General features: G+C 56.1%; 7 protein-coding genes across 7 annotated transcripts in view; 3 read left to right on the top strand and 4 right to left on the bottom strand.

Moving 5' to 3' along the window:
• C8A04DRAFT_25807 (NADH-ubiquinone oxidoreductase B12 subunit family-domain-containing protein) overlaps nucleotides 1-248 on the top strand; it is a gene marked incomplete at both ends in the record, with an annotated part of 665 nt that extends 417 nt beyond the window's left edge. The window contains one exon of the mRNA XM_062779696.1: nucleotides 53-248. Within this exon, the coding sequence (XP_062639671.1) occupies nucleotides 53-248 (196 nt within the window). The remainder of the gene's footprint in view (nucleotides 1-52) is intronic.
• Nucleotides 249-917: 669 nt separating this feature from the next.
• C8A04DRAFT_9888 (uncharacterized protein) lies at nucleotides 918-2,615 on the bottom strand (the record flags this gene model as incomplete). The annotated part of the gene is made up of 1 exon (XM_062785670.1): nucleotides 918-2,615. One exon carries the CDS (start codon nucleotides 2,613-2,615, stop codon nucleotides 918-920), a length of 1,698 nt encoding a protein of 565 aa, XP_062639670.1.
• A 1,549-nt stretch (nucleotides 2,616-4,164) lies between these two features.
• Nucleotides 4,165-5,143, bottom strand: C8A04DRAFT_35020 (uncharacterized protein; the record flags this gene model as incomplete). Its single annotated transcript, XM_062783019.1, has 3 exons — nucleotides 4,165-4,711; nucleotides 4,784-4,942; nucleotides 5,109-5,143. 3 exons carry the CDS (start codon nucleotides 5,141-5,143, stop codon nucleotides 4,165-4,167), a joined length of 741 nt encoding a protein of 246 aa, XP_062639669.1.
• A 2,061-nt stretch (nucleotides 5,144-7,204) lies between these two features.
• On the bottom strand, nucleotides 7,205-9,438 carry C8A04DRAFT_35019 (uncharacterized protein; the record flags this gene model as incomplete). The annotated part of the gene is made up of 3 exons (XM_062783018.1): nucleotides 7,205-8,237; nucleotides 8,309-9,234; nucleotides 9,436-9,438. 3 exons carry the CDS (start codon nucleotides 9,436-9,438, stop codon nucleotides 7,205-7,207), a joined length of 1,962 nt encoding a protein of 653 aa, XP_062639668.1.
• A 1,113-nt stretch (nucleotides 9,439-10,551) lies between these two features.
• On the top strand, nucleotides 10,552-11,967 carry C8A04DRAFT_35018 (uncharacterized protein; the record flags this gene model as incomplete). Its single annotated transcript, XM_062783017.1, has 2 exons — nucleotides 10,552-10,648; nucleotides 10,712-11,967. 2 exons carry the CDS (start codon nucleotides 10,552-10,554, stop codon nucleotides 11,965-11,967), a joined length of 1,353 nt encoding a protein of 450 aa, XP_062639667.1.
• Nucleotides 11,968-15,974: 4,007 nt separating this feature from the next.
• On the bottom strand, nucleotides 15,975-19,599 carry C8A04DRAFT_9867 (uncharacterized protein; the record flags this gene model as incomplete). The annotated part of the gene is made up of 5 exons (XM_062785660.1): nucleotides 15,975-16,306; nucleotides 16,346-17,573; nucleotides 17,697-18,728; nucleotides 18,863-18,958; nucleotides 19,060-19,599. 5 exons carry the CDS (start codon nucleotides 19,597-19,599, stop codon nucleotides 15,975-15,977), a joined length of 3,228 nt encoding a protein of 1,075 aa, XP_062639666.1.
• Nucleotides 19,600-22,434: 2,835 nt separating this feature from the next.
• On the top strand, nucleotides 22,435-23,616 carry C8A04DRAFT_35016 (uncharacterized protein; the record flags this gene model as incomplete). Its single annotated transcript, XM_062783016.1, has 1 exon — nucleotides 22,435-23,616. The coding sequence occupies one exon, from the start codon at nucleotides 22,435-22,437 to the stop codon at nucleotides 23,614-23,616; it is 1,182 nt and encodes a 393-aa protein (XP_062639665.1).
• Nucleotides 23,617-26,196: the final 2,580 nt, after the last annotated feature.

The following is a 26,196-nucleotide window of genomic DNA, read 5'->3' as shown; positions in this document are numbered from 1 at the left end:
CCCCGGGATCCCTTCCCAAAACTCAAGATACTAACAAGGTGTCTGTCTGTAGCGAAGCATGGCGCTACACAGGCCGCTTCTCCCGCTGGAACCGATTCCGCCGCGCGCTTCCCGGTTTCGGCACCGCGTCGGTGGCGTTTGCGGTGTATTTGGCGTATGAGCACTTCTTTTTGGAGGAGGAACATCATGGGGAGCATGGCGAGGGGCATGGGGAGCATGGGGAGGGGCATGGGGAGGGGAAGCACTAGATGGGATATAGGGGGACGTGATAGACGGGGGGAGGAAGGACGGGGGCTGGTGGGTAGTAGGATAGGGTACGAGGGAAGGGCATCAGGGAAGTGAAGAGAAGAGACCAGGAAGGGAACCTGGGCGGGGTTGGGTTCGAGAGCCACGAGACGCCATTGAATCAGGAGAAGAGGGCGTGACGGTGGTCTGCAGGCAGCTAGGGCGGCGAAGGGCTTCGTCTGGCTGTTATGTCTCCGACAGTGTGTATATGCGGAGTTGATGCGGAGCCTGGACGGTCAATATCAGGATCCGGCTAGGAGAGATGAGGTAAAAAACAAAACATTTACACTACTCACATCTTGTCTGCACGACACTTGAGGACCGCGATAAGGGGTTGGGCTAAGGAGTATAACGACAAATACCAGGTGTCGAGACGCCAGGGAGGGACCTCTCATTTTCCTAGGTTGAATTCGGAACTTCACGGCAGTACAATCTCAAATAATTGACAGATAAATGTTTCTTGTCACTAGATGACCCAGTCTATATACCCCACGCATGCAAACACAATGCGAAATGGAATTGGCTACCGCCGAACGGAGGGTCCATATGTACATACCGCTGAGAATATAAAACAAAACACCAACGCCGAGGTCTCAGGCATGCTCAAGCAACGCTAGGCCAGCTGCGCGGCTTCAAAGGCCGATCCCATTGACTAAATCCAACGCTCCTTCGACAGCCACCTCCAAGTCCCCAACCCTCGTCTTTAAATGTCTGTTCTCGTCTCTGAGTAGTCCCACCGTATCCCAGGCCACACTTGCGTCCTTGCCTTTGCAGTTTGTACACCCCGACGTCTCGGCCGGTTCCCCCGAGATCCCGCCCAGTATCCTTCGAAACGCGCTCATAGGGGGCCCGGCCTTTTGCTTTGGCGTACCGCTAGCCGAACCGGTCCCGGCATTCCTAGCCTGAGGAGTCCTGGACCCTTCCGTAAACCCCCTGACAGACCCGGTATCCAGAACACTCGCCGGGGCGTTGGTGTTCAGTGGCGACTGCAATGGCAGCGCCGGGCTGCGACACCTCGAAAATACACTCTCACTCTCTGCGCTCTCGTTCTCGTCGTCCGTAGTGCACTCCTCATCCTCGCCTGATGAGCTCTTCCCCTGACTCGTTCTTATCCGCCGGCGTCGTCTCCTTTCTTCGTCCACCCCAAGATCTTCTGATACTACAGAGCCCCCCTCGCCTTCCGATGGCGCTATTCTTATCGAGCCTGCAGCCGCGGCCGCTTCCGCTTTGGCCCTCAAATTTCGCTCGTATTCCAACTCCCCCATCAGACCCTTCATGACTTCCTCTTGCTCCTGAGTTCGCCGCGCCATGCCCTCGAGTTGTACCTTTAGGTGCGCCGCCCGGGTGATCGCCTCTTCCAGTTCATCTTTCTGTGCTGACCGCTCGGCTTGTAGGTCGCGGAGGGTGGTGGTCTGTTCTCGGTAGGCATTTTGCAGCTTAACGAGGAGCCCCATCGCATTCATTTGCAGATTCTTAAAGGCGGCCGGCGAGAACGAGTCGCGCTGCCCCGATGGGGAAGACGGTGTGGGGGGAAAGAGGGCTGACTCGAGGTTGATCGTCAAGAGTTCATCTTGCTGGGTGGACTTGGCGGTAGGTGGACTCCCCGTGGGCGTGGTGTTGAAGCGGGCTGATAGCGCAGACATGAAGCGGGATGCGGCGGTTGTCGTGGGAGCTTTGGGCGTCTCTAGATTTGGCGCGGTGGTGTTGGGGGTACTGGATGATTCTCGTTGCTGGGTCGGCGTCCCGCCAGGAGTCGAAACCGACTTAGACGGCTCTTGTGGTTGAGACATGTCGACGGCGTTTGCTGCTCCGGCGCTGCCACTCAACCACCCCACAAACCCTCCCCCACTTCGAGGGGTCCCAGTCGTCCTCCCTTCACCGGTGTAAGGCATCTGTTCCGACGGCGATCGGCTGTGCGGCTTTCTGGTCGGTGACGGCGTCCTACTTTTGAACGAGAGTGGTAGTAGGTTCGGAAAGGAGCTCTGACGCTGATGAGTCTTCACTCCGCCGAAAGGAGAACCCAAGTCCTCATCCGCAAAGCCGCTGTGATATTCTGACAACGGCGAGAGTGGCGGGCGTGATCCGTTCAAGCCATGCTGGGGCTGCGCCTGTGACTGTGACCGCGACGGAGAATGTGTGTAGGTTTGGCTGTGTCGGAGTGGTGAACTGGGTGCTGTGTATGACTGCCTCTCGAGTTGCTGCCGTGGGGAGACGTATCCATTATCCGGGCCTTTGGCTTGCGTTTGTAATGCGCGTGCCGGTACGGAACGGGATGGAGTGCGCACCTCCATAGGCGGCGGGGAGGAGAGTTGCGGGTCGGAGCTTAGCATAATGTGCTAACGTTTCGGCCGCCCCGTGGGTATCCCTGGAATCTGATCTCGCTTCCCGTTGGCCAGTGCTCGTTTCGTTTTATGAAGATCGAAACGTTGACCGTCACTTTCAAAGGTAATTAATATTTGGCTGGCGGATCCTGCGCAGGGCGACAAATGGGCGTTCCAGAACTAGTCGTGGCGATGGCGCTCTCCCACGTTGTCAACCCCAGCTCTCTCGGTCTCCAACAACGGTGAGAGCTTCCAGGGTCCTTCGACTCAAGTCGCGTTATCTCTCACAACCGCAGGACTTGTCGCGGGCCTAACGAGCCCAAGCCTCTTCAAGAGGCAGGGGAAAGCTTCAGGGAATGGCCAATAGGTTGAGTACGAGGGGCGAGTCCCAGGATAAGAATGTGACAACGCAACGGCGATGAGTCGTGAGCTCGTTTCGCTGTCACCAGGACCGCGCGAGTGGTGCTGCTTTCCCCCGGCAGAAATACGGGGCTGCGTAACAAAACGAAGAACGGGCTAGTAACCGTAACAAAATTGCAAGGCGAATAGGATATCGATTAGAAAACACGCGCTGGTCTCGACTGCTGGAAAGAGAAAAAGAGGCGCTGGAGGAAAATAAAAAAAAAATATCGACAGAACAGAACGGGAATCGCAGCCGGGCCGGGGCTCTGTTTACTGCGGACAGGAGCGGCAAGTGCTTTCCCAAGTTGGGGCTGGTTTCCAGGGTCTTGGGGCGATGGGGTGCGCGGTAGGCCCCACTCGGCCGTCTGCCAAGGCAAGCTTGGGGTTGCCCCGAACAGCGACCGTTGATTCTCAAGTTGTGAACCTTTGATTATATGGTTAGTACTTTCTCGGAGTCGCTTGAATGACAGAATGAGGGGAAGAGCAAGCTAAGGTCTTCGTCTCTAGGCAACGGCCCGGATGTCGCACCAATGCTGTGCTCCTACGTGGTCAACGGCAACGTTAGCTGCAAAACAGGCGACACAAGAATGTCTCGAATCCCCCCGATGGGCTTGAGCCGAAAACGGCCGTCGTTCTCTCAGCCTCTGCCGATCCCATCGCTGGGGCCGTTGTGAAAATCATGGCTGGGAGGTTGGAACGGGGTTGCGCACACAAGTCATTTGATTTTCATTGTCGATCTCATTATGGAATCGTGCAAGGAAGCTTCATGAGCCCCATAAACTGGAGTGATGGAGAACATGGCCTGGAATTACGTGTAACTACGGATACGGATACTTCGTAACGTCCTCAAGTCAGAGGACGACGGTCTCACTGTTTTTGTGTGACCATCAACCATGATATCGCTGTAGGCCCAATCGGTGGGAAAACTCATTGAATCGATGAGACTCCCCGCCCTGCTGGCCAGGGGAAACCAACTCCCCATGTTACCAACAACGCACCCACCCCAGACACGGCGTGGTCCAACCTTGCGATGCCAATCTCACACAAAGATGAGCGGCACCATCATCATCACCCCAGTCCGAAAACCCGCTCCGTGCCTCCTTGCCTGTCTCCATCCATTCCTCGAAGCATTTTCTCCTCCATTCCCCACCTTCGCTCAGTAGAACGACTCGACTATCGTATCCTTCATATCCGTCTTGATTGCCCCCGGCGCGGCGCCCTCGCCGAGCCTGAACACGCTCTCAATAACACTCAGCTCCGGCGCAGTGGTATCAAGCCCAGTCACAGCCATCCAGTCGTTGACCACCATCCCACCACCAATGACATTGCTCCCGCGGTTCACACTGCCTGCCACAAGCGGTATCTGCAGCAGACTGCTGAGCTCGTCCTGGTCCTGGATGCTGGTCTTGGGGTGCACGAGGCCGCCCGAATTGCTGAGCGCCATGTACGAGCCGACGAGCACGTGGTCGGCGACTGTCTGCCTGAACACCTCGACGCCGAGCACGTCGGCGATGATCTCCTCTGTCTCGCGCTCTAGATCTGGGTGCACCAGCGCCGTGTGGTCGTTGGTCACAATCACGTTGCCGAGCGCTGAGAGTCGCTCTTCGATGCGTTGGATTTTGATCTCGTCTGGTAGGCTATTGCGTAGATGTTGCAGCTCTTGGTCGGTTGTCGATGTTGGGACTAGCAGGCCCTTGCGGTTTCTGGGGTGCGACAACGTTTATTAGTCTCCCGAGGCTCCTCATGAACATCCTTCGTGACAATACGGAACATACCCAGCTGTTAACCGCCCGATGATGCGCGTGCCACCGATTGTTGTCCTGCAAATGGGAATGACGTCCTGGAGCTCGGCCTCGAATACACTGTAAAAGTTCTCGCTCGCGCCGACCGCCACCAGGGCGAATGAATTTGTTAATGTCGCGAAGACGCCAACCCTAGGGACAAGGTCAGCCATGGCAATCCTATTATTTTTCTTCTCATATTTCCCCTCAAATTCCCTCCATGATATCGACCTCGCCCTATTGCGTGCCGTTGCAAAACCGCGGGGTCGATCGAGGGCGGGGCAAAATCTAGGCAAAGAACAGGCGCTGGCTTGCTTACTCGTTGGAGTTCTCGAATGATGCACGGACAGCCATGATGGATGAATCTGTTGTAATTTCTGTATGTGTCGAAAAGAAAGAAAGAGATAGGGGGTATCAAAGGGGTCTTCGCTGGGTGACCTCGAGGTCTGTCGCCGGTTGTTGCTATTGCTTTGCTGATGGGAAGTGGGTGGTGGAGGAAGAGAAAACGGCAGATATATATTACACAAGCAGAAACTAAAGTGGGGCAGACCGTTACTTCTCGTGCCCGCTTGTTCTGGGCTTGGACTGCGCTGCTACCGCCGTTGACATGTCAAATCGATCCTTGTAGTGGCTGGGGAAGTTAATCATTCTGCTTTATTCACTCCCACCGTCTTTCCGCCGTTGTGGTGGTACCAGAAGCGCGGTACACTCAAGTTGGCACTTTGACGGCGTTACGCCCAGCCTGTAATTACCACTCCCGCTCGAACAACCTCTCCCAACTTCGGCTTTTCATACATTTACAGTACATCCATTTAGTCCATTTACCCTCGAGAACACAAGTACCTCTCCAGCAAGTCTCCTGCCCCTCAGCCATTTCCTCTCTCGCCACAATACCAGAGAAGAAGAAAACCAAAAATCCATCCTTGGCCGCCGCCGAATGACTCAAAGCGACTTTCGCCTTGCCAAGCATTTCCAGGGTTGTCTGGGGCTGAGTGGTCGCCAGTCTGTTGACTCAGCATTCAGCAACGGGCAGAAACTCACTATGAATCATCGGGGAAGCCGTACATTGGTTCTGTTTCGGGACACGGGCAGCTTGCAATAAAAACAGCTCTGTAAAGCCGGTATTTTCCAACAGGGCTACTGTGTAGGTAGTAGGTTGTATCCCAGTAATTACAACCCCCCTAACGAAACAGCAGAATTATCCGCAGGCGGACTTCGTACAAACCGGTCCGACGACAAATGCCAAGACCGGGAGTGTCAGAAACTCGCCGAAAAAAAGCCATTCAAAACCTCATCAAAAATCAACCAAAATAGCACTCACCACCATTTAACCTCCATAATTATCACCATAATCCCTTCCATATCACACCATCAAATTTACACCTCCAGCTTCTTATGCGCGGTGTTGAACTCCCCAAAACCCTGTCCAAAACGCACCCGAACCCACCGCATGGCCGAGTGATCCAAGGCGCCGGGCTGTGGTGCAGGGTATGGTGCACGGACCATATTGGTATTCAACGATCAGGGTTAGGGTTGTTTGAGACTTGGTGTGGTTTGCCCAAGGCCAGTAACTGTGAATCAACTGCTAGGAGGAATTAAGTGTGCGTTGAGTGCTTAAGCTCTTTTTGACGGTGGGGTAATAATACCAGAAACAAACCGGGAGAACAATAAATATCTTGCCCTGTGATTCTCCAATCTCAACAAGAGAAACGCAGTTGGTTCAAGATAGACCCAAATATGTTCTCCCCCAACTAAGAACCCCCAAGAGAAACAGAAACACCCAATACAACACCATGAACGAACGGGAAAGGAATTAATAAGGTTCTCAATATTCAACGCTAACGACAAAAAAAACCAACGCTCTCCTCATACCGCTACCTCTCCCCACTCAGCTAACACCCCATAAAACTCAATACAATACCATTCGTGACTCAACACACACAGGGTAACCTCTCTCAAGCATACCAACCCGCACCAAGCCTACACACCATCCTTCCCAATGTAAACAATGCCACAAAGACCCAAACCCATGTTCAAATGCCTGATACCAATATCATAAACCCACGGCTATCTATACACATCCATACAATGCCCATGTCCATGTTCATGCCAATGCCCAAGCCAATGCCGATGTCCATGTCCATATCCACAGTACAGAATGCCCGTAATACACCACGGCCTTATTCACTACCGTCCATCCGCTAGACCGAATCAAACCATCCGTGACAATCCCATGCCAAACTGCACCACGGCAAAAAAAGAGCATAGCGCAAGCAAGACCAAAAACGCCCTCCGAACCCCTCCCAAGATGTACACCTCTCAAAACCCAAACACACACCCAAAGACTCAAATAAACCCATCTCCATCCTCCCTCAAGGTCATTGTTCCCTAATCCTCCCCCTAAACGCTTACAACTCAAGCCAACTCCTCAACAGCACTCAACCGCGGCCCAGCAAACCCCTTCGCAACAACAGCCTGAATATCAATATTCCTCTGCCCTCCCGCCGTCCCCGTCAAATCCGTGAACCCCCCCCTCCCTCCTCCCCCCGCCATCCCACCACCACCCTGGCCCCCCGTACCATCCGACTGATGAGGATGGGGACTCCACAACTTCAACAACAAAAACCGGCCCGACACGGGTGTATCAAACCGCACGATCCACTTGTTGTGTTCCTTTTCGATGAAAAAATGGGCTAGGGGGGCCATGAGTTCGCCGCCTACGGCACGGACGGCTTCTTGGGTCGCCAGCTGGGAGGCTTCGCGGGCTTGGTCGAGGGTCATGGGGCCGGTGCCGCTGGTAGCAGTAGCACCGCTGGTGTTGGGGTTGTAGTTGGGTGTGGGATTGTTGGATTCGGTTGCGCGGCCTGAGCTAGGGAGGTCGACGTTGGATTGGTTCGGGTTCCGAGGCCGTGGGTGGTGATACCGTCGGCGAACGCGGGTTGTTTGGGTGAGCGGGGCATTCACAGGGGGCCAGTGGCGGTAGGGGCCGCCAAAGATCTGGATATGCTCTTCCTCCTCGTCGTCGTCGTCATTGTCATCGTCGTCGCTATCGCTTTCAAATGGCAGGGTGCCGATTCGGTTTGGGGTACGCCGGGGTGGCGGTCGGGCGTGGGGTAGGCGGCCTGCGTCATCATCCTCGTCCTCGCTATGCTCGGTGGTTACATGGAAAGGATGTGAGAAGGTGGTGAACTCGGGGGGGATCTGGGCGGACCGGGTTTCTTCGTGCTCGTCGTCGTCCTCGTCACCGTTGTCGTCATCATCGTCGTGGACGCTGTAACTATACGCCCGCAGTGGTTGTGAGCCGGTCCGGGTTTGGCTATCTCCCTGGCCGGGGACATAAACAGCACCGCGGCGATGGTTTCGGGGCTGGTATTGGATTTGATATTGTGCTGTGCGAGTAAAAAGGTCATCTTGCTCCATGGACGCGAAAACCATGCCTTCACGGACACTGCAGTGAAATGGGACGGTTAGCAAAACCCGAAAATAAAACGCTAAAAGAAAACCAAAAAACAAACGTACGGGCATGAGAATTTCGAGCCAGGGGCCTTGATCACCAGCTCCTGAAGACTGAAGACGGTCCCGCCCTGGTGCTTCAGAACAATATTGCAGCGGTTGCTCTTGGTACAGTAGACGGACTTGTCATTCTTTAAGATATTCTCGGGCGGGTAGGCCAAGGAGTGCTCGTCAGAATACACCCCGCCATCGCAGCTCACAATCTCCATCTTCAGCTCGCCAGGTTCGAGCTGACCAAACCTGCCATACCGAAACCCCTTGTAACTCTGCGCGGCCCGGCCCGTATCTAGCTTGCGACGCTTCATACGCGGGTTCTGCTCGAATCCGCGATCGTCCAGGGGCGGAGAGACGGCCGACTCCGGGAGCGGCCGGGCGGTGGGGGGGTTGGTATACTCCATGAGAGCGCGTAGTTGGGCGTCGGTATCGTGAATATTTCGGTTGATGTCGTCTAGCGTAGCCCCGAACTGCACGCGGAATCTATCGGCAGAGCGGCCGGGTGGGCGATATCGGCTGGAGCGAGGTCCCGATCCGGCAAAGACAGAGGAGGGCGGGTTGCGCGCTCTCGGGTCGGCCGATCGGAGAGACGGGAGCGAGGGCGAGGCCGCAGCGGCAGCGGTAGACGAAACAGCAGAGGTACCGGGGGGTTGGGGATCACGGTTGAATCTTGGTCGTAAATCCCGGTTGGACCCCGAGGCCATATTGCCCGTGGGCTGGTACGCGGGTGCTGTGGGGGGCGAATGGGCGAACAGGTGCTCGCTGAGGCGGTCGAAGTCGTGGTGGAACTGCTGGATTACGGCGTACAACCTCTCCGATGCGCTATCGGGCGGGCGGTCATGGGAGGTAGGTCGCGAGGCGTGGAAGCGGCGGATGGTGCCGTCGGCGGCTCGAAAGGTTCCGGGTTCTAGCGGCGGAGGAAGGGGGCGGTCGCCGGACTGGACAATAGAGGTAATGGTCAGGATTGTAGTTGAAGGAGAAAGAGAGAAACAAGGCTAGTTGAGCGTGTTTTGAGAATGAAAATGAATAATACAAGTGCATGCAAACCCTCGGGCAAGCAAACACAAGAAGGGCGTGTGTTACAGGCGTTATTCAAACGAGGCGAACTTGATGGGAGGTGGTATTTCAAACAAACTGACCATGGAGCAACAGAGCCGCCGTACGTAACCCGTGCGCGGAATAGAACGTAAGTCCAAGCGGAAGGCGTATGCAGCGGTAAAGTTGGAAGCCGGCTCAACGTAATGTGGAATGGCGTCCGAAAGCGCGATGCAGGAGCAGAAGTCGGCAGGAGGTGTCGGTTATCGAGGTGCAGTGTGGAGAATGGAGGCAAGCAGAAGCAGACGCTCGCACGCAACAGGAGAGGGGAATTGGGGCGGAAGGCAACGCTGCAGGGGTTTATTCTGGAAACGAGCCCGGGGTACAGTATCGTACAGCCTAGCGCTACGTTGAGGGAGGAATTATGTGAGCGGCTGACCAGGAAATGGCCATGTGGGGGCTAAATTCTGACTGGGCTCGAGCTGAGATGGGCAGTCCCCATCATTAGCACGAACAAGAGGGAACGGGATCAGGATAACGCGTACGGGTCACTGAGAATTGGAATGCTTGAAATGGGGTGGAAGTGGTAAAGACTTGGTATGTAATTACATATGCAGTCGCATGCAGAGCTGGGATTGACCCGCCGGCACCAGTTCTGGTAATTGATAGTGGATACCCCTGTTTCAGCGCTGCAGCCTGTCGGATCTCCGTACCCCACCAACGCAGGCACGCCAAGGCCTGTCCTTGCAGCAACCACAGTTGTGCCAGATTGGAGCTGAGAAACATGGCTGACTCTCACAACATCGACTTATAAACTTTGGGGTTCTATTTTCTCACGGCACTAGAAGCTTCAGTCTCCCTGTGAGCCTTTTAGGCGGCGGAGCTTGAGCTTGAGCTCTAGAGGAGCAACTTGCCTTTGTTAGTTTGGCAGCCAGCTATTTCTAGGTTGTCTTTGCACACTGCGTTTGCAAGCGCCAGCAAACGCATTCACAAATATCGACCTCAACATCGATCCCACTTGGAAGGTGCGGAATCTACGGCGCGATCTAAGAGATCTTACATTTCTTTTGTTTCCTTCCCTTTTCTGCCTTGGAAATCGGGCTTGGATCGGAATAACCGCCGCAACACTCTTTTCTCGACCGCAAATAGTCGGGACGCAATACCCATCACCACTCCCGCAACGACAGTAGAACGCAGTGTCTCTCGGTCAAATTCAAATCATGGATCCTCCAAACCCTCAGTTCTCAGACCTGGCGACAGCTTCAGCGCCAGATGCCGACCATACCTCGGCCGCGCCACCAAACACCATCAGCGCCGGTACGTGAGCCTGCTGTTTACTTGGAGCCGAGAATAAGTTAGCTAACACAAACACACCCACAGACGAAATCGCCCTCTATGACCGCCAGATCCGGCTGTGGGGCATGAAGGCCCAGGAAAAGATCCGCAGCGCCAATATCCTGCTGATCACGATGAAGGCGCTGGCCAACGAGATCGCCAAGAACCTCGTACTGGCAGGCATCGGCTCGCTGACCATCCTCGACCCAGACGCCGTGACGCCCGCCGACCTGGGCGCCCAGTTCCTGCTGTCCGAGGAGACCACGCCGCTGGGCACCAACCGCGCGGCCGCAGCCTCGGCCGCCCTGCAACGCCTCAACCCGCGCGTGCGCATCCACGTCGACACCGTCCCCGTGCAGCTCAAGCCGCCGTCCTTCTTCGCCCCCTTCGACATCGTCATCGCGACCGACCTCGACTCCCCCACCCTCAACATCATCAACACCGCCACACGCCTGCACAACCGCCCCTTCTACGCAGCCAACTCACACGGCCTGTACGGCTTCCTCTTCGCCGACCTCATCGAGCACACCTTCTCCATCACCCGCGCCCGCTCCAACGTACCCACCCCCCTGGGCCCCGAGCCGCGGTCCCGCACCTGCTCCGTGCTCGCCGTCCACCCCAAACCGGGCGAAGAAGACCGCACCGAGATAGTCACCAAGCGCGAGCTGTACTCGACCTGGTACCTAGCATCGGGCGCGTCGCAGCTCCCGGCCGACATCCTGCGGTCGAACCGCCGTCGCCGCGTCGTCACCCCGCTGCTGTCGTGCTTCCGCGCTCTGTGGGAGTTTTCCTCGCTCCAATCTGACCCGGCCACTGCTCTGCCGGGGACCCCGTCTCCACCTGCTTCCACCCTCCCACACACCGATAACAAAGCCCATCTGGCTCTCTTTACTCGGCTCTGTGGCGAGCAGCACAAAGCGTTGGGTCTGCCGGCCGAAACCCTACGCAGCGAGCTCCTGCGGTCGTTCCTCCAGCACGTATCCAGCAGTAGCAATCACCACAACCACGGCAACAACAACTCAAACGGCCTGACACCAACAGGTGCAACAACAGCGACAAGCACAAGTGAACTCGCCCCCGTAGCCGCGGTTCTCGGCGGCCAGCTAGCACAGGACGTGATCAATGTGCTGGGCGGCACACAGCCGCCGCTGCAGAACTTTGTCATTTTTGACGGGGACGCCATGGACGGGCCAATGTTTGCGCTGCATCCGGAGGGGGAGCTGGGCAAGGGGTTGTTGGTGAGTGCTGTGCCGGTGGATTCGGTGGATTCGGCGGGTGGCTCGGGGGTTGTTGGTGTGTAGGGGGGTGTAGGGGAGGGAGTGCGATAGGAGTGTTGAGGTCAACACCTTCTTGGACAAGCTGTTTTCTAAGCGGGGATCTTAAGGATCTGATATGAAGTGCGAGGGGGGGTAAAAAGATGAATGAAATGAAATGAAGAAACTGAAACCTGAGAACAGAAATGGCCTGTGCTAATGACATGTGATGTCAGTTCTTAAACCCGCCTAGCAACTGAAAGGACTACCGATGCTCTAATTCCACAGACAGAACAACCCCAAATACCATGATACTCTGCAACGCCCTCTGGTTTCCCCACTTCTCACTCTTAGTTGCCATGTACTATCTATCTCCTTACTTAGCACCTTAGTTAACCAATACCATAATTACAAAAAGACCGGGCCAATTTCTCATTTGCAAATCAAGAATAGCGCATAGAACTTTGCTAAATGTCATGTTAACGTCGAATTACCTGACAACTGACCGAGGTACCCACCCCACAAACATCTACTTAATATACCTTGTCAGCTTGCATACATATACTGAGCTCTATATTACAACTAGCCGTCAATAGCCCATACTAGACAGGTTATCCTAACTCAAGGTATCCAGCGACATACACACACAGTGATTGTTCCAATACCGTAACATGTACTGTAAACCTTGCAACTTATATCCCTGAATCCACCCTCGGTATCGCCCTCCTATCCGATGGCCTCTTTGAGTTTTAACCTCGCGATCCAAGGCATGCTAACTGTTCCCCGCCGGATAGCCCAACAGCACCTATCGCTGCGGCCACCAACTGAGCGGCTTATCACGGTATTCCGCGGCCGGGCCAAACCAGACTCCCCCCATACTCGTGCTCCCTGACAGCTGTGAGCATCCCGCCATCTTCTGTTGTTGGGGCATATCGCCAACGATGAGATACACCGAGTCCTCGAAGTTCACCGGCAAATCACCGACCTCAGTAGAGTCGAGGTCGTTGGTGTCGCCGTTCTTGCTCACGGGTCGCCGTAGCAGCGAGTGCAAGATCCTCCCAGTAGTCTTGTTGGCGGCTATGCTTGCTGGAGAAGCCCGAAAACCCGACGAAGTGAGAACTCGGTGTCATTCTCGAGGTTTCACATTCACAAAAACGTCAAGACCTACCGTTACCCGCAGATGATTATATTTTGGGATCGAATGGGTTTGACTCGGGCTGTTGTTGGGATTGACATTGACTCCCATGCGGCGGCGGTCACGGCGGGTCACGGAGAAGGCGGCGGCAGCGAGGGGCGTGATAAGAGCCGGGGTCGTCGGAAGGCGATGAAATAGTATTGGCGGGCAGTCAAGATGCCACCTAGTAGTGCTCGTACTCGTTGCTGACCCGCCTTATCGAGAGCCAGATAGCTGTCGGTGAAGGCATTGCCAGCGATGATTTGGCAGGCCAGAAGCCAGTGACTTGGTATGTAACCGGAGTTTGGGCGCCCACAGTTCTAGACTTACGGTTGCGATGTGTGGCTCGCTGGTGTAAGTGGGAATTCGCCCGCCTTCGCAGCTACATTCAGGCAGCTCCAGACGTCAACGCTCGGGGTGGAGTGTACCCGGCTGCGGCGTGACGGCTGATTCAGGGGTTGGCTGTCTGGCTACCCCTGATACCCCTAGATACCGACAAACTTGACCGGGACGAGTCGACAACTCATCACCAAATGTCAAAACCCAAACCAGAAAACCTCACCACAGACCAACCACTCACTAACAAACGTCAAGACCTAACCAAACCCAAGACAGAACAGAACAACCACTCATCAGATCACGTCACATTTTCAGCAGGCCCCCCTTGGCTATAGTATAGTTGCCACCAAACAATAGCCATACGATATTGCTATAAAGAGCAGGCGAGCGAGCCAGTGTTCTGGGAGCATTGCTTGCACTTTGAACAGCCCTCTCTGTCTGCCGATGAACGCTACAGCAATGTCACTGCTAGCTCAAGCCCACGGCGATAGGTCGCAATGTCGATTACTGGGCGGCGAGAATGTCATGCGGGTGGCCACACCGCGGATGGATGGAAAGTGGTTACCTGAATGGCGATGCAATCAAGCGTTATAACCCGAGACCGCTAGGTCGGAAATTTATAGGTAGCAGCCAACACAGATAGATCGAGGATGTTGGTGTTGTGGTATACGTTCTTCTTGAGAATAGTGTTATAGCAAGGAAAAAGTAGGTTGGGAGAACAGAGGGGAGGGGAACGCCTTATATCATTTGAAGATGGGCATGGTAGGGCATGTATACACAGGCCATAGGCCATCCACGTACAGTGGCACGCTCGGTAGCAGGTATCGCGAACATCACGCACAAGCTCAACCAAGACCAAAATCCATCACACAAATCTCACTTACCCCACAGCACCATCATCTCAACGGTAAACAAATCACAAAAATAAACCAAGCATTAACCCATCATTTCCCTCTCTCAGACTACTACATCTCAACTCTCAGATATACATATATACCTCCTACCAACCCCTTTCCACGTCCTGGCCCATGACAAGCCCCAGACAGCACACCAAAAACCCAATACATAACATATTACACGAAACAATGGTATCATCCTCCCGTCCTCTCACCACCAACCCCCTCTTCAACGCAATTTGCCGGCTGCCCAGTTGCAAACCGAACCGCCTGTTCATTTCCATTTCCATTCCTCTATGTATCCCATCCCATCCCGCCCCCTTTTCCACAGCCAACCTCGCCGCGAAATCCCACGGCGAACCCGACCGAGAACCCCAACGTAAACCACGCAAAAGAAAAGCCCCATCGCAAATGCTACCTGCTCCCGCGCAATGCCCAATGCTAGTAGCTAGGTCCCGTAACAAAACGTTCTTTTTAGAAACCCGCATGCTGTGCTAGAGAAACCACAGAAACAACACAACACAACACGACACAACACATGGAAGAGTAACCGGAACGACAGAAAGGAAGCAAAAAAAAAAAAAAAAACAAGAAAAGATTAAAACACATCAAACCGAAAGAAACCGAAAGAAAACAAACCCAAACAAGAACAACAACACAACCAAACAAAAAACAATAAACTGCTCCTCCCTCCTCCCTTCTCCTCTCCGCCACATCCTCCCCGCCTCCCCACCGCAGATTCACCACCTACTCTACTTACGTTTCCGCAAGTTATAAGGGCTCCTCCTTGGCAAGTCAGCAGGAGCGGCGGCAGCAGACCGCGCCCGCCGTGTCCTTATCCCTGCCGGAGCAGCAGCAGCCGGAGCAGGAACGACAACAGGCGCAGGCGCGGGCGCAGCCACCGCCATAAAGGGTTGTTGTTGTTGTTGTGGTGGGCTGGGCGAACGCGACGAGGGAGCAGCGACAGCGACGGGCTCGTCGTCGGCGGCGGTGGGGGTCGAAGTGACGCCGGCGGAGGGGTGTGCCGTGACGGGCACGGCTGCTGGGGTGGGCGTGGACAGAGGAGTGGACAGAGGAGGGGCCACCACCTCCTCCTCTTCCACATTCCCAAACAGCCGGGGGTCGACGAGTCCGTAATCGAACCCGACGGCCCCGCCGTCGCCGACACCACCACTGCCGACACCACTACCGACGACACCACCGACACCACCAACGAGCTCGTCGCTGGCGCTGTCCTCGCCGCGGTCACCCTCCTCTTCACCCCCCTCCTCTTCCCAACTCTCCTTCCCATCCTCCCCCCTCTCCTCCTCTTTCTTTTCCTCCCCAGACGACGCCAGCCCCGAGGAGTCAGCCCCAGCCTCAGCCACGTTCCGCCTCAAAACGTTCCAAGCCAGCTTCCTCCTCAGACTGATGCCGTCGGGCCGCATCCTCCCCAGCGAGCGCGCCAGCCTCACCCGCAAAGCGGGGTCGTCAACCACCCGCTTCACCTTTTTCTGGGCCGGACGACCCACCCCCTCCGTCCCCATCCCCAACCGCACCGACGCCGCGCGCGCGTTGGCACCAATTCCCAGATCCGCATCATCTGGACTCTCCTCCTCCTCATCGCGCAAGCGCTTCTTGCCCCCTTCCCGGCCGCCTCCTGCGTTCTAGGCAGAGGGTTCCTCAGAAGGATGCACACCCCCCGCCGCGGCGGTGCCGGCGGAGGGGTGGTGCGCCTCGATCTTGGAAGGCGGCGGGGTCGGGCGCGAAGAAGGCTGCTTGCGGATGTTGTTGTGCGTCCATCCGCGGATCTGGGTCGGGCCGTGGCGCGGCGGCGCCTCGACTGCCGAGTAGTCCTTGATGGCCTCTCGGTAGTCGAACTGCACGGTGCGCAGCTCTTGGCCGTTGCCACCGTACGGCGTGCGGTGCGGTGGGGTGGGTGCCGGCTCCAGCTTCCGGTACTTGGATGCAGCCGCTGCCGCGTTGGCCGCGTTGGCGGCTGCGGCTGCTGCTGCTGCTGCTGCGTTGGCGCCGGCACTCGGAGCCGACGAGCTGCCGGGCCGGGATCGGTTGGTCGCCATGCCAGCCGGGGCGAGCGGCGGCGGCGGCGGTCCCTGCTGGTGCTGGAAGTGCAGGGTGCCCTGACCGGGGTGCGAGGGGCCGGGACCATGACCGACCGGTTGTTGATGGTAGGCCGGCGGGGTGCCCATCTGGCGGTGCGGCGTTTGTTGTTGTATATGGCCGCCGCTCATTGGCGACTGCGCCATCATCGGCTGCATTGTTGTCGACTGCATCGGCTGCAGCGACTGCATGGCCGGAATGTGCTGCATCGGCTGTGCCTGCTCGTGCATCGAGTAGCTGTTGTAGTACGGCCGATTCGCCGCCGGCGGATAGTAGGAGCTGGCGTTTGAAGGCACCATCTGATGGTGCGATGGCTCCGAGTAGGGCGGCGCCTCGTTGAGGAGGCTTCGCATGGGTCGCAGGGCGGGCAGGGCACCACCAGCAGCGCCGGCGCTCGAGAACGGCGTCCGGTTCGCGGGTGCTTGTTGTTGTTGCGGCGGAGGAGGTGGTGGTGCTTGGGCCGGGGCCAGAGGCACACCGTACTCCTGGGCCGGGGGCATGTGTGATGTAGGCGACGGCGCGGGCTGCTCGTTGAGGGCCGTCCGAAGGAAGTCATTGGTCCTTGGGGGCTGTTGTTGCTGCTGGGGCTGTACCTGTTGTTGTTGTGTCTGTTGTACCGGCTGCTGTTGCGGGTGATGTGATTGTTGTGCCTGCTGCTGCTGTGATTGATGTGATTGATGTGAATGGAGAGGTTGGTGAGGTTGTTGAGGCTGCGAGTATTCAAACGCGCGATACTCGGCCGGAGGTTGTTCGTACTGCGGTGCTTCGACGGGTTGCTGCTGGACGGCTGGCGAGACCGGCTCCAGAGCGACATCTGCGAGGCATGATAGGGCAGTAGGGAGAGGCGCAGAGGCAGCGGAAGAAGAAGGAATAGGAACAGCAGCAGCGGTTTGGGCGGCAACAGTGGGAGGAGAAGGTGGGCGAACAGGCACGGAGGGGCTCTCGGTGAAGACGTCGCGGATGGCGTCGTATGGTCGCGATGGTTGGGCGCGTTGTTGTGTTGTTGCTGCTCTTGCGGCAGCTTCCTCTTCGGCCGCAATGGTTTCAGCAGCACCCAGGGCTTCCCTAGCAAACCGGTTGAAGCCTGCAATCTCCGCTTCAGACAGACCGATATCTTCCTCGAGACCCTCCGGCACAGCAGCGGGCTCGGACACAGGCGCGGATGCAGCCGCAGACTCTGGCTCTTGCTCTGGCTCTAGTTCGTCCTCGTCCTCGTCCTCGGCCTCGAATTCGGATGACTGCTCAGCGCGAGGCGCAATCTGGGCGACGTTGGCGTATTTGGCAGGGTCGAGGCCCCGCGAGAGCAGGACCTCGGCCCGGTTCTTCTCCAACTCCTCGGCGTCTGGCGCGACGGCATCGTGGGGGATGGTTTCTTGGTCGAGCACCGTGCCCAGCATGTCCGACACTTCCATCCTCCGCTCGATGGCGTCCACATCGACATCCAGCTTGGCGCCTGCGACGGACCGCGACGAGTGGATTTCCTCGCCCGAGGGCGCCACAAACACAACCGGCTTGAAGCCCTCTGCCATAGGCCGCGGCGGCTCCGACTCATTGGCCGAACCAGGAAGCGCAATCCCAAACCTGGGGTGAAGATTGTGTTTCTTCACCAGCTCTTCGTCCAGCTCGCCCTCGGCGCGCGTGGCATCCCACGTGCCGACGCGGCGGTCCAGGAACAAATAGTTGGACCCGGGCTGGTTGATGTACTTGCCCCGGCGCTGTTTCGTCGCACCCTTCCTGGCGCAGTTGGTCGAGTCTCGGAAACCAATGTCCAGTTCGTCCCATGGGAAAAGATTGGGCGCCATGATGCGGTTGTTGGCACCGTCCGGACGGGTCGTCCGCCTGTCAATGAGTCGGACGCCGTACTCGTCTGCATCCGTCGCCCAACGGGGAGATGGGAGATCGGGGCCGTCGCTGGGTGTGCTGGCGGCAAGCTTGTTGAGCCGGCCGAGCGTCGGTTCTTCGGCAGCATCGGCGGCGTCGATGGGTTCGGCAGCCGGGGTTGGCGCATTGGACCCCGAATCCGGGGTCGTCACCGCGCTCTCAATGGCGTCGGCAGCACCAAGGAGGCCGGCAGGATGCTTTGGCATCTGTGGCGCACTTCCGTCCGCTCCAGCAATGGCCGCCGCTTTTGCTGCGGGCTGTCCCTCCGGCTGGCCGTCCGCTTTGCGCTTTGGGTCCAGGGGGAGGGGCTGGACCTTGGTCATCAACTGTGAGACTGTCTTGCGCGAGTGGGGGACCTCCACGCCATCCTCCATCTCGACATAGGGGCCTTGCTGTGCAGCATCCTCTGCGGAAATATCCTTGAACTCATACTGGTCATTGGGCAGAGCAGGAAGCTGTACAACCACCAGGTTAGCAAGAGAATAGTCACGTGACCAACATAGGGATAGAAACATAAAGAAAAACGGAAAGAAAAGAAAAGACGGTAACTTACATCAGCAGGCAGGTTGTTGTCGTGGAGGTAGTCAAGAATGTCTAGTTTACGAAGGAGAACACCGTATGCATCACTGCACATTTCGGCCGCCTTGGTCTGTTGCAAGTGCATCAACGTGTCAGTCGTCTGAAGTCTCGATGGGCTTGAAAAGGGAGGAAAGAAAAGGAAAGGGAAAAAGAGAAGCAAGAAAAACTTACATTGTACTCGTCCCACACCTTTTGGACTTGCGACTCGTAGACTTTGTCGATCATAGCCAGGTTCTGCTCGAGCTGGAGGTTGTTGAGTCGGTGCGTCTCCTGGTGGCGCTTGCGCAGGAAGTTGGAAATGATTTGGTGCTCCGGGAGGTCCTTGTGGAAGTTGGGGTTCTGGATCATCTCGTTGACCGACCGGTCGGCGAGCTCTAGGAGCACCGGCTTGACTGCCTTGCTAAGGGTAAGAAAAGCTTGCTTGAGCTCCTGAGTCCGCTCGTACGCGGCTTGGACCTTGGGTTCGTCATAGACCTTTTGGCGCCGGCCTCGTCCCGTGGCTGCCTTAGGCGGCGCCGCTTTGGTGACTCGGTTGCCCTTCCCACCGCGCGGCCAACGACCGCGTCCTCTGCCTCGGCCACCTGATGATGCGGCGGCTCGGGATGATGTGGTGGTTTGCGTCGCGGGCGCGTCTTCCGTGATTGTGTCCTCCATCTCAAAGTTGTCGGCGGCAGGAAACCCGACCTGGCTCTGTTGGCTCTGTTGGCTCATGATGAAGTTGTGTAGGTGTGTATGTGATTTATGTGAAGAGTGGTTGAGGTGTGGTGAGAAAGCGGAGATGTGAGATGTGAGGTGTGAGGTTTGGGAGTAGTGGAGAGAAGAAGAGATGAATGAACCGTAAACGGTAAGAGAGAGGGCGAGGCAATGTAGCGCAAGTGCTGCTACTATTGCCGCCGGAGAAGTAAGGCGGTTAGGTTGGTTATTTTAAGTTGTTGTTGGTGGGTGGTGAATAACCCACGTGCCGAGCACCTGACACGGCGATAAATGATTTTTTAGGTTTGGCGGAGCGGTTGAGGCTGCGAACCTTGCGTGGCCGATATGTTGTAACGGCTTGGATGTCGAACGGCGATTCTTTTAATCGGCCGTCAAAAAGTAAAGGTGAAGTAAAGGAGTAATATTTACCGACTTATGGCGATAATTTTGCACTTGGCTGGTGGGAGTCGCTGAAGTCGCGAGGTACGTGGCTTGTCAGCGTGGTTGGGTGGTTAGGTTAGGTGGAGGCTGTAAGAGAAGACGCGTTGTGGGGGGAAACGTCTTGTAGAAGAGTTTTGGCGATTTATTGAAGGGAAGATTTTGCCTCTTGGAGAATCAGAGTAGAAGATGGAAAATACGAACAGTATCGATAGAAGCTGGTACTCGCAGTTGGAGTGTAGATGAAGTTCTTGGTGGAAGAAGAGTGAAGGCCGACCAAGTGGAAGTGAAAGGAGAGACGACGAAAAGTTGGAAAGTCGGGTGGGAGAATTTAGATCTTGACCAAATTTTGAAAATTCGCAATGTATCGTAATCGCAGACCCGACGCAGTGTATCAAGAGGGACCGACAAGAAGTGTGCGGTATGGGAAGTGCAAGAGCAGGAAGATGCCGTCGAAGGGGGAACGGGGGCCGGGGAACTTGCTCTGCGGGCGTGACAATACCTCATGCGGGCACAATGGGATGAGAGAAGCCCGTCAATGACGGGGCAGCCCTCAGCAATTGTTGCTCCTGGTGTGCGGCATCGCCTATTGTGTGTGGTGTCGTCGCTGAATACCGAGGAAGGTACGCAAATGTGTGCCGTCGTGAAGGACCTGACAATAAGAGACGCCGCCCAGGCCGGCGCTGCTTTTCCTCAGCCAGCACCAGCCAGCCAGCCAGCGAACACCAACCGGACCCCCGGTCGCTCAACCGCCCCCTGGCAGCACCAGCCCATCTGCAAAACCCAGCCTGGCCCCACTGAGGCTTGACCGAGTCCTCCACCAATCAGCGCAGCCGTACTCCTTCCAAATCTGGACAGAAGCGAACTGGTCCTTTTTTCCGTGGCCTCGAGTTTTGCAGCTTGCAGCATCCAAACACCGGGTTTTCTTCATGATCAGAGAGTTAATATCTCTTCTAAGTTGATATTAGCTGGGACTATACATATCCAAACTATCTAGTCCGACTTTAATCTACATTCCAGCTTTGGGCGCAGTGTTCTTGCGCAAGAAAGGCGTACGGCGCTGTCGGTGAACAAAGCGCAGCCACATGTGGCGCAACAATTGACCGGTTTTGCCGGAAATGTGTCTGTGGGAGCCAAGCCCGAGCCCACGGACCAGCCTCGAGCTCACCTCACGTCGCGTCGGCCATCCACCACATTCCATGAGATGATGACCTCGGGAATCGGGCGGGAAAAATGATTTTCTGGACGCGTTCAGCATCGCAAATGTCCGTACCTGCCTGTGGTCTAGCGTGGCGTGAAAATTCTGATTCATACCGCGTTCCTTCCTTCCCAGCTTTATGCTACCTCCGTCCTTCGTTTTTTCCGAGACTCCCGTGTATGGATGTGCCGGGTCTATACGGTATGTAATCAAAGGGGTTACTATTGAGAACATATACAGCTAGGTCTATGGGATGCGATGAAGCGGATAATAATATTCCAAACGGATTACTCAACACTCACGTAGACAAACAACTGTCATCGGGTTAACTTCCAGCTGCTATGTAAATACGTTTAACATTTCACTATTGATACAAGGAGTGATGTGTTTTCCAATGACCCCCAGCCCTGCCTTGTAAATGAGACCTGAAACCTCTGAGTGGTTGATTCTTGACAACAGCACAAGCATAGGTGGAAACTGGCTGAAACATAAAAAGGAAAATAATGACGGAGAAAATCTTAAAAGACGGGGAACTCGTTTGCATGCAGATGCTAAACAATTTCCGAGACAATGTCGTGTTACATCATTTGCTCTTCTCTCTCTCTCGGACAAAAAAGAAGTAACAAACTGCAAAATTAGGTTTACCATTTGCATCTTTCAGTTCTGGGTGCGTTTGTCAAGAACCACACACTATCATATAGGCTTTGGGCGGCCCGAGGTCGTGTGTTGGTGGTTGTGTTGTCATGTAATTTCTGCCCCAGGCGCCCATTTCCATCGGCCGAAACAGGCAAGGAGCCCACACTGCAACACCCGGAGCCGTCTTGGCGCTCGTCAGTCCAATCAGACAATGCGACCTCCAAAGTGTCGTGCTGAAGACCCACATCCCTTGGCGGCTGGGGCCGAACCAAACGGCTTCCAGCCTTTTTCTGTTTGGTCTTTTTTTTCGAGGTTTTTTCTGTCTTGAATTTTTTTGCGGTTCGGTAGCCAATCTCCGCATTCCCGGTTGCCCGGACGCGTTCCTGGCTTTGCCGGACCGATCCCGAGCGAGTCACGGAACACGACGACACCACTGCCGTCGCTGCCCGCGCCGAGCCGTCCGACCTCACTTTCGGCCGATTTTTCTTTTTGTTCGCCTTGGTTCCGTCTTTTCTTTCGTCCGTCTAATTCAGTATTAATTGTCGTCAAATCCACGATCGGTCGATCAAAATAATCCCACAATGGCCAAAGGGCGGGGTCTGCTGCAACACGCAGCAAAAGCCGTGAGACAAGAAAAGAAAAAACCAAAGCCAAACACGCCGACACCTACGTCCAACAAGTCCAAGACGAATGCCAACACTAAATCAAAGCCGGGGAAACGACCTGGGGCCGGGCCCCCCTCGGCAAAGAAGCAAAAGACGGGCGCAAGCAACGGGAAGCTACAGCATAACCAAAAACCCACGATCCCCTTCTCCCCTTCAGACCCGATCCTTCTCGTCGGCGAGGGCGACCTCTCCTTCGCAGCGTCGCTCATCACCCACCACCACTGCACCAATATCACCGCCACGGTGCTCGAGAAAGACTTCGCCGAGCTCTCCGCCAAATACCCACACGTCGCCACCAACACGGCCGTCATCGAGTCCCCCTCCCACCCACACTGTTGTCTCCTCTACGGCATCGACGCCCGCAAGCTCCCCGCCTTCACGGCCCCCAGCGGCAGCACAAACACACCCGGCACCAACCCCAAACCGAAACACAACCGCCACCACGACCCCTCCTCCACCGGCACCATGAAACGCATAATCTTCAACTTCCCCCACACCGGCGGCAAATCAACCGACGTCAACCGACAAGTCCGACACAACCAAGAACTCCTCGTCTCCTTCTTCCAGCAGGCCCAACCCTCCCTCGCGCCCCACGGCACCATCATCATAACCCTCTTCGAAGGCGAGCCCTACACGCTCTGGAACATCCGCGACCTAGCGCGACACGCCGGGTTAACGGTAGAGCGAAGTTTCCGGTTTGTGGCGGGGGTGTACCCGGGGTACGGACATGCGCGGACGTTGGGGGTGGTGAGGAATCGGAAGGGGGAGGTGGCGAAGGGGGCTTGGAAGGGGGAGGAGAGGGCGGCGAGGAGTTATGTTTTTGTTAGGAAGGGGGAGGGGAGTGAGGGGGGGGTTGTTGGGGGGAAGAGGAAGAGGGGTGGTGGTGGTGGGGAGGAGGAGAGTAGTAGGGAGAGTGAGGTGGATGAGGGGAGTTGGGGGGATGAGGATGAGGATGAGGATGAGGATGAGGACGAGGAAGGGGGGGAAGGAGAGGAAGAGAAAGACGAGGTAGAGAAGCAGGTAGATGCCGAGGAAGACAGAAGCGATGGAGGCTCGACTGATGACAACGACCTGGATGGCTCGACCGACGGAGAGTGAGACTCAATCGGAGGTAGTCAGCATGCACCTATTACCATGCAGCCGCCATCGGCACTTGGTTCTATCCCCAGTCAACGTGGTATCGGGGTCAATCCGCCGAAATACCACGGACCGTCCTTCGAACAACACCAAACGCCCATCTCATGATAGATACCGGGATGATCTGCGTCGTGTCACGGACTCTTACGCTCTCCGGGCAAACTTTCCGCCGACGTCAACGGGCCTCGAACTCGTGACCGGCATACGCCGGACTGTTACCCAGTCTATAACGTGCGCCATTCATTCGTCCTAGTCTTACGAGCGAGTTAAACCAGCGCCATGATCATAACCCTGGCGGCCATCACAAACGAACCCACCTCACCATCGGCGACTACAGAGCCTCAAAACCCAGCCATCCGGTCCACTCGGGTTACAACGCTCACTCCAACAGACGGGGTTTGCACGACCACCACCCACTTTGTCACCGTCTTCCGTTCGCCGTCCTACCATTGTGTTTCCCACCCCGACTCCACGACACAACAAAAACCGCGATTGGATTGCGGCCCCAAACAGACCAGACAAGGGGCCAGCCAGGGCCAGCCAGATCTAATGCCTGTCATCCCTCACCCCGTCATGCCCGTCATACACTACAATGTCCCCATGGATGCGCCCGCTTTATTTACTCCATCATGATGCGTTGCGTTGCGAGCAATAACGAACCGGCTTCGTCCCGCGAAGCGAAGCTGTGCGTACTCGGAGAAATTTGAGATGCAAGGACAAAAAAAAAAACAGACAGATGCAGGACCCGGACGATGGTACGAGACGCGCGCATGAATGAATGTAAGCCAGCAGACGATACAGCAGACGATACCACACAAACAATGAACATGTGAACAAAGATCCAGATCCAGATCAGATGTAAACTTGCTCTCACTCACGATGCGCTTGTCCTCCTCAGTCGGCCGACCCCGTCGCCGGTCTTCTCTCCCCCCTTGACAAAACCCACAGGCGCTCTCCGCCCCCCCCCCTCCTCAAAATTCCCGGCCGTGTGATGCGGCTCAGAATTCGGTCCCCTCAAAAACTCCGGCCAAGTCTTCGGGCCTGCGTCCGACAATCTTCGGAGTCCCCCTCCCCCTCAAAAAAGCCCAGGGGTCCAGGGACCCAGGGGAGTAGAAAGGGGACCCAGCGGGTAGAAAAGGTGACCCGAAGATGCCGAGCGCCGGGTGCCGATGTCAGGCAGGACGTTGTGTAATGTGACTCCGCAAGTGCAGGATCTCTTGGGAAACTTAGAAAGAAACAACGGACGGCAGACGAGACGGGCAGACAACGGCGAGGCTAGCCAGCCACGCTCTTGTGTCGTGCCGTCCGGGAGAGACAAAAACGGTTGAAACGGCTTCGACCGCTGCACGGTTCTACAGATTGACATCTGAACATCCGCACCTACAGATAGATAGACAGACTGACAAAATAGAATATATAACACCCCTAGCTCGAGCTTGAGAGGGTACATACACCCACCGTTTTCCCTTCTATCGTGGGGGGCTCTGCCGTTATGACCCGGAGCTCAAACGAAATACATGCGGCGAAAAAGGGTACAAGTCAGACACAGTGTATCTTGCACTTTCATTTTCCTTCCCTTACCCCTCCCCCCTTCTCCTCTGTCTCGGGACCTCAGGACTTCTGTTCCCTGGAACCTCATGCACCTACCCGACGGGCTCCAACCCTCCCAGCCAGACTTTTTTACGCCCCTGTCCCAGGCCCGTGACAGATATCACCAGGCAAATCCCACAAGCCGTCCCGAGAAGGGCAAGGAGTCCGTCCGTCCACCTGCACACGCCCGTCCCGGGTCGCTCCTAAGGAACCGGGAAGACTTGATTGCATCTAGCTAATTTAGCTAAAATTAGGGGCCGGAGGTGCGAGAGTATTGCAAAGTCAAACGAGTCCATGGATTTCTATTCGGGGGGGAGAAAGGTGAAAATCAGAGAAATACCCGAAAAGGGAAAGAAACCCTAACATGCCAAGCCTGACCGTGTATGTACTGTACTATACGAAGTCTGGAATACCAAGGGTCTTTTCAACAGAGACGTCATCTTAATGACAGAGAAGAGGGACAAAGCGGCCTGGAGCCGCGCGCATTAAAACAAACCCACCCTCCAAAAAGGGATACCAAAAAAAAAAAAAAAAAGAACGATGCGCATATGCAATGCACAACGTTGACCAGGAAGGCGGGCTGCATCCATGCATTGCTACTGCACATGCACGCCCGGACCAAATAGACACCCCTCAGTGGCTCGGAACCGCACAGCCGGGAGAAGGGGGGGCTGGTTCCAACACCATCCCACGCCATCCCCCAATTCTCCGGTCGTGGGCCTGGCCTCCCAGTGCCGCGGGGTTCCAACGGGGCAATGGTCTGGGGACAGGAACCAGGGGGGTCGGCTGCAAGCCACGGGAGGCGTTGATGCGGGGGGGTTGTTCTGCTGCTTGAAGTGGTACATCGTAGGTAGGCATGTCCCCGACGTCCGACGTCCGGTTGCCTGCAGGTATGTATGTACATATGTATGATGGTGGATACACCTATGTATGTACGAACGGGCATGTGAT

Source organism: Dichotomopilus funicola (genome assembly GCF_033296635.1).
Source record: "Dichotomopilus funicola strain CBS 141.50 unplaced genomic scaffold C8A04scaffold_9, whole genome shotgun sequence".
In the NCBI taxonomy this organism is placed as follows: domain Eukaryota; kingdom Fungi; phylum Ascomycota; class Sordariomycetes; order Sordariales; family Chaetomiaceae; genus Dichotomopilus; species Dichotomopilus funicola.
The sequence above is the reverse complement of the archived record's forward strand: the minus strand, read 5'-3'. Positions and strand labels throughout refer to the sequence as shown.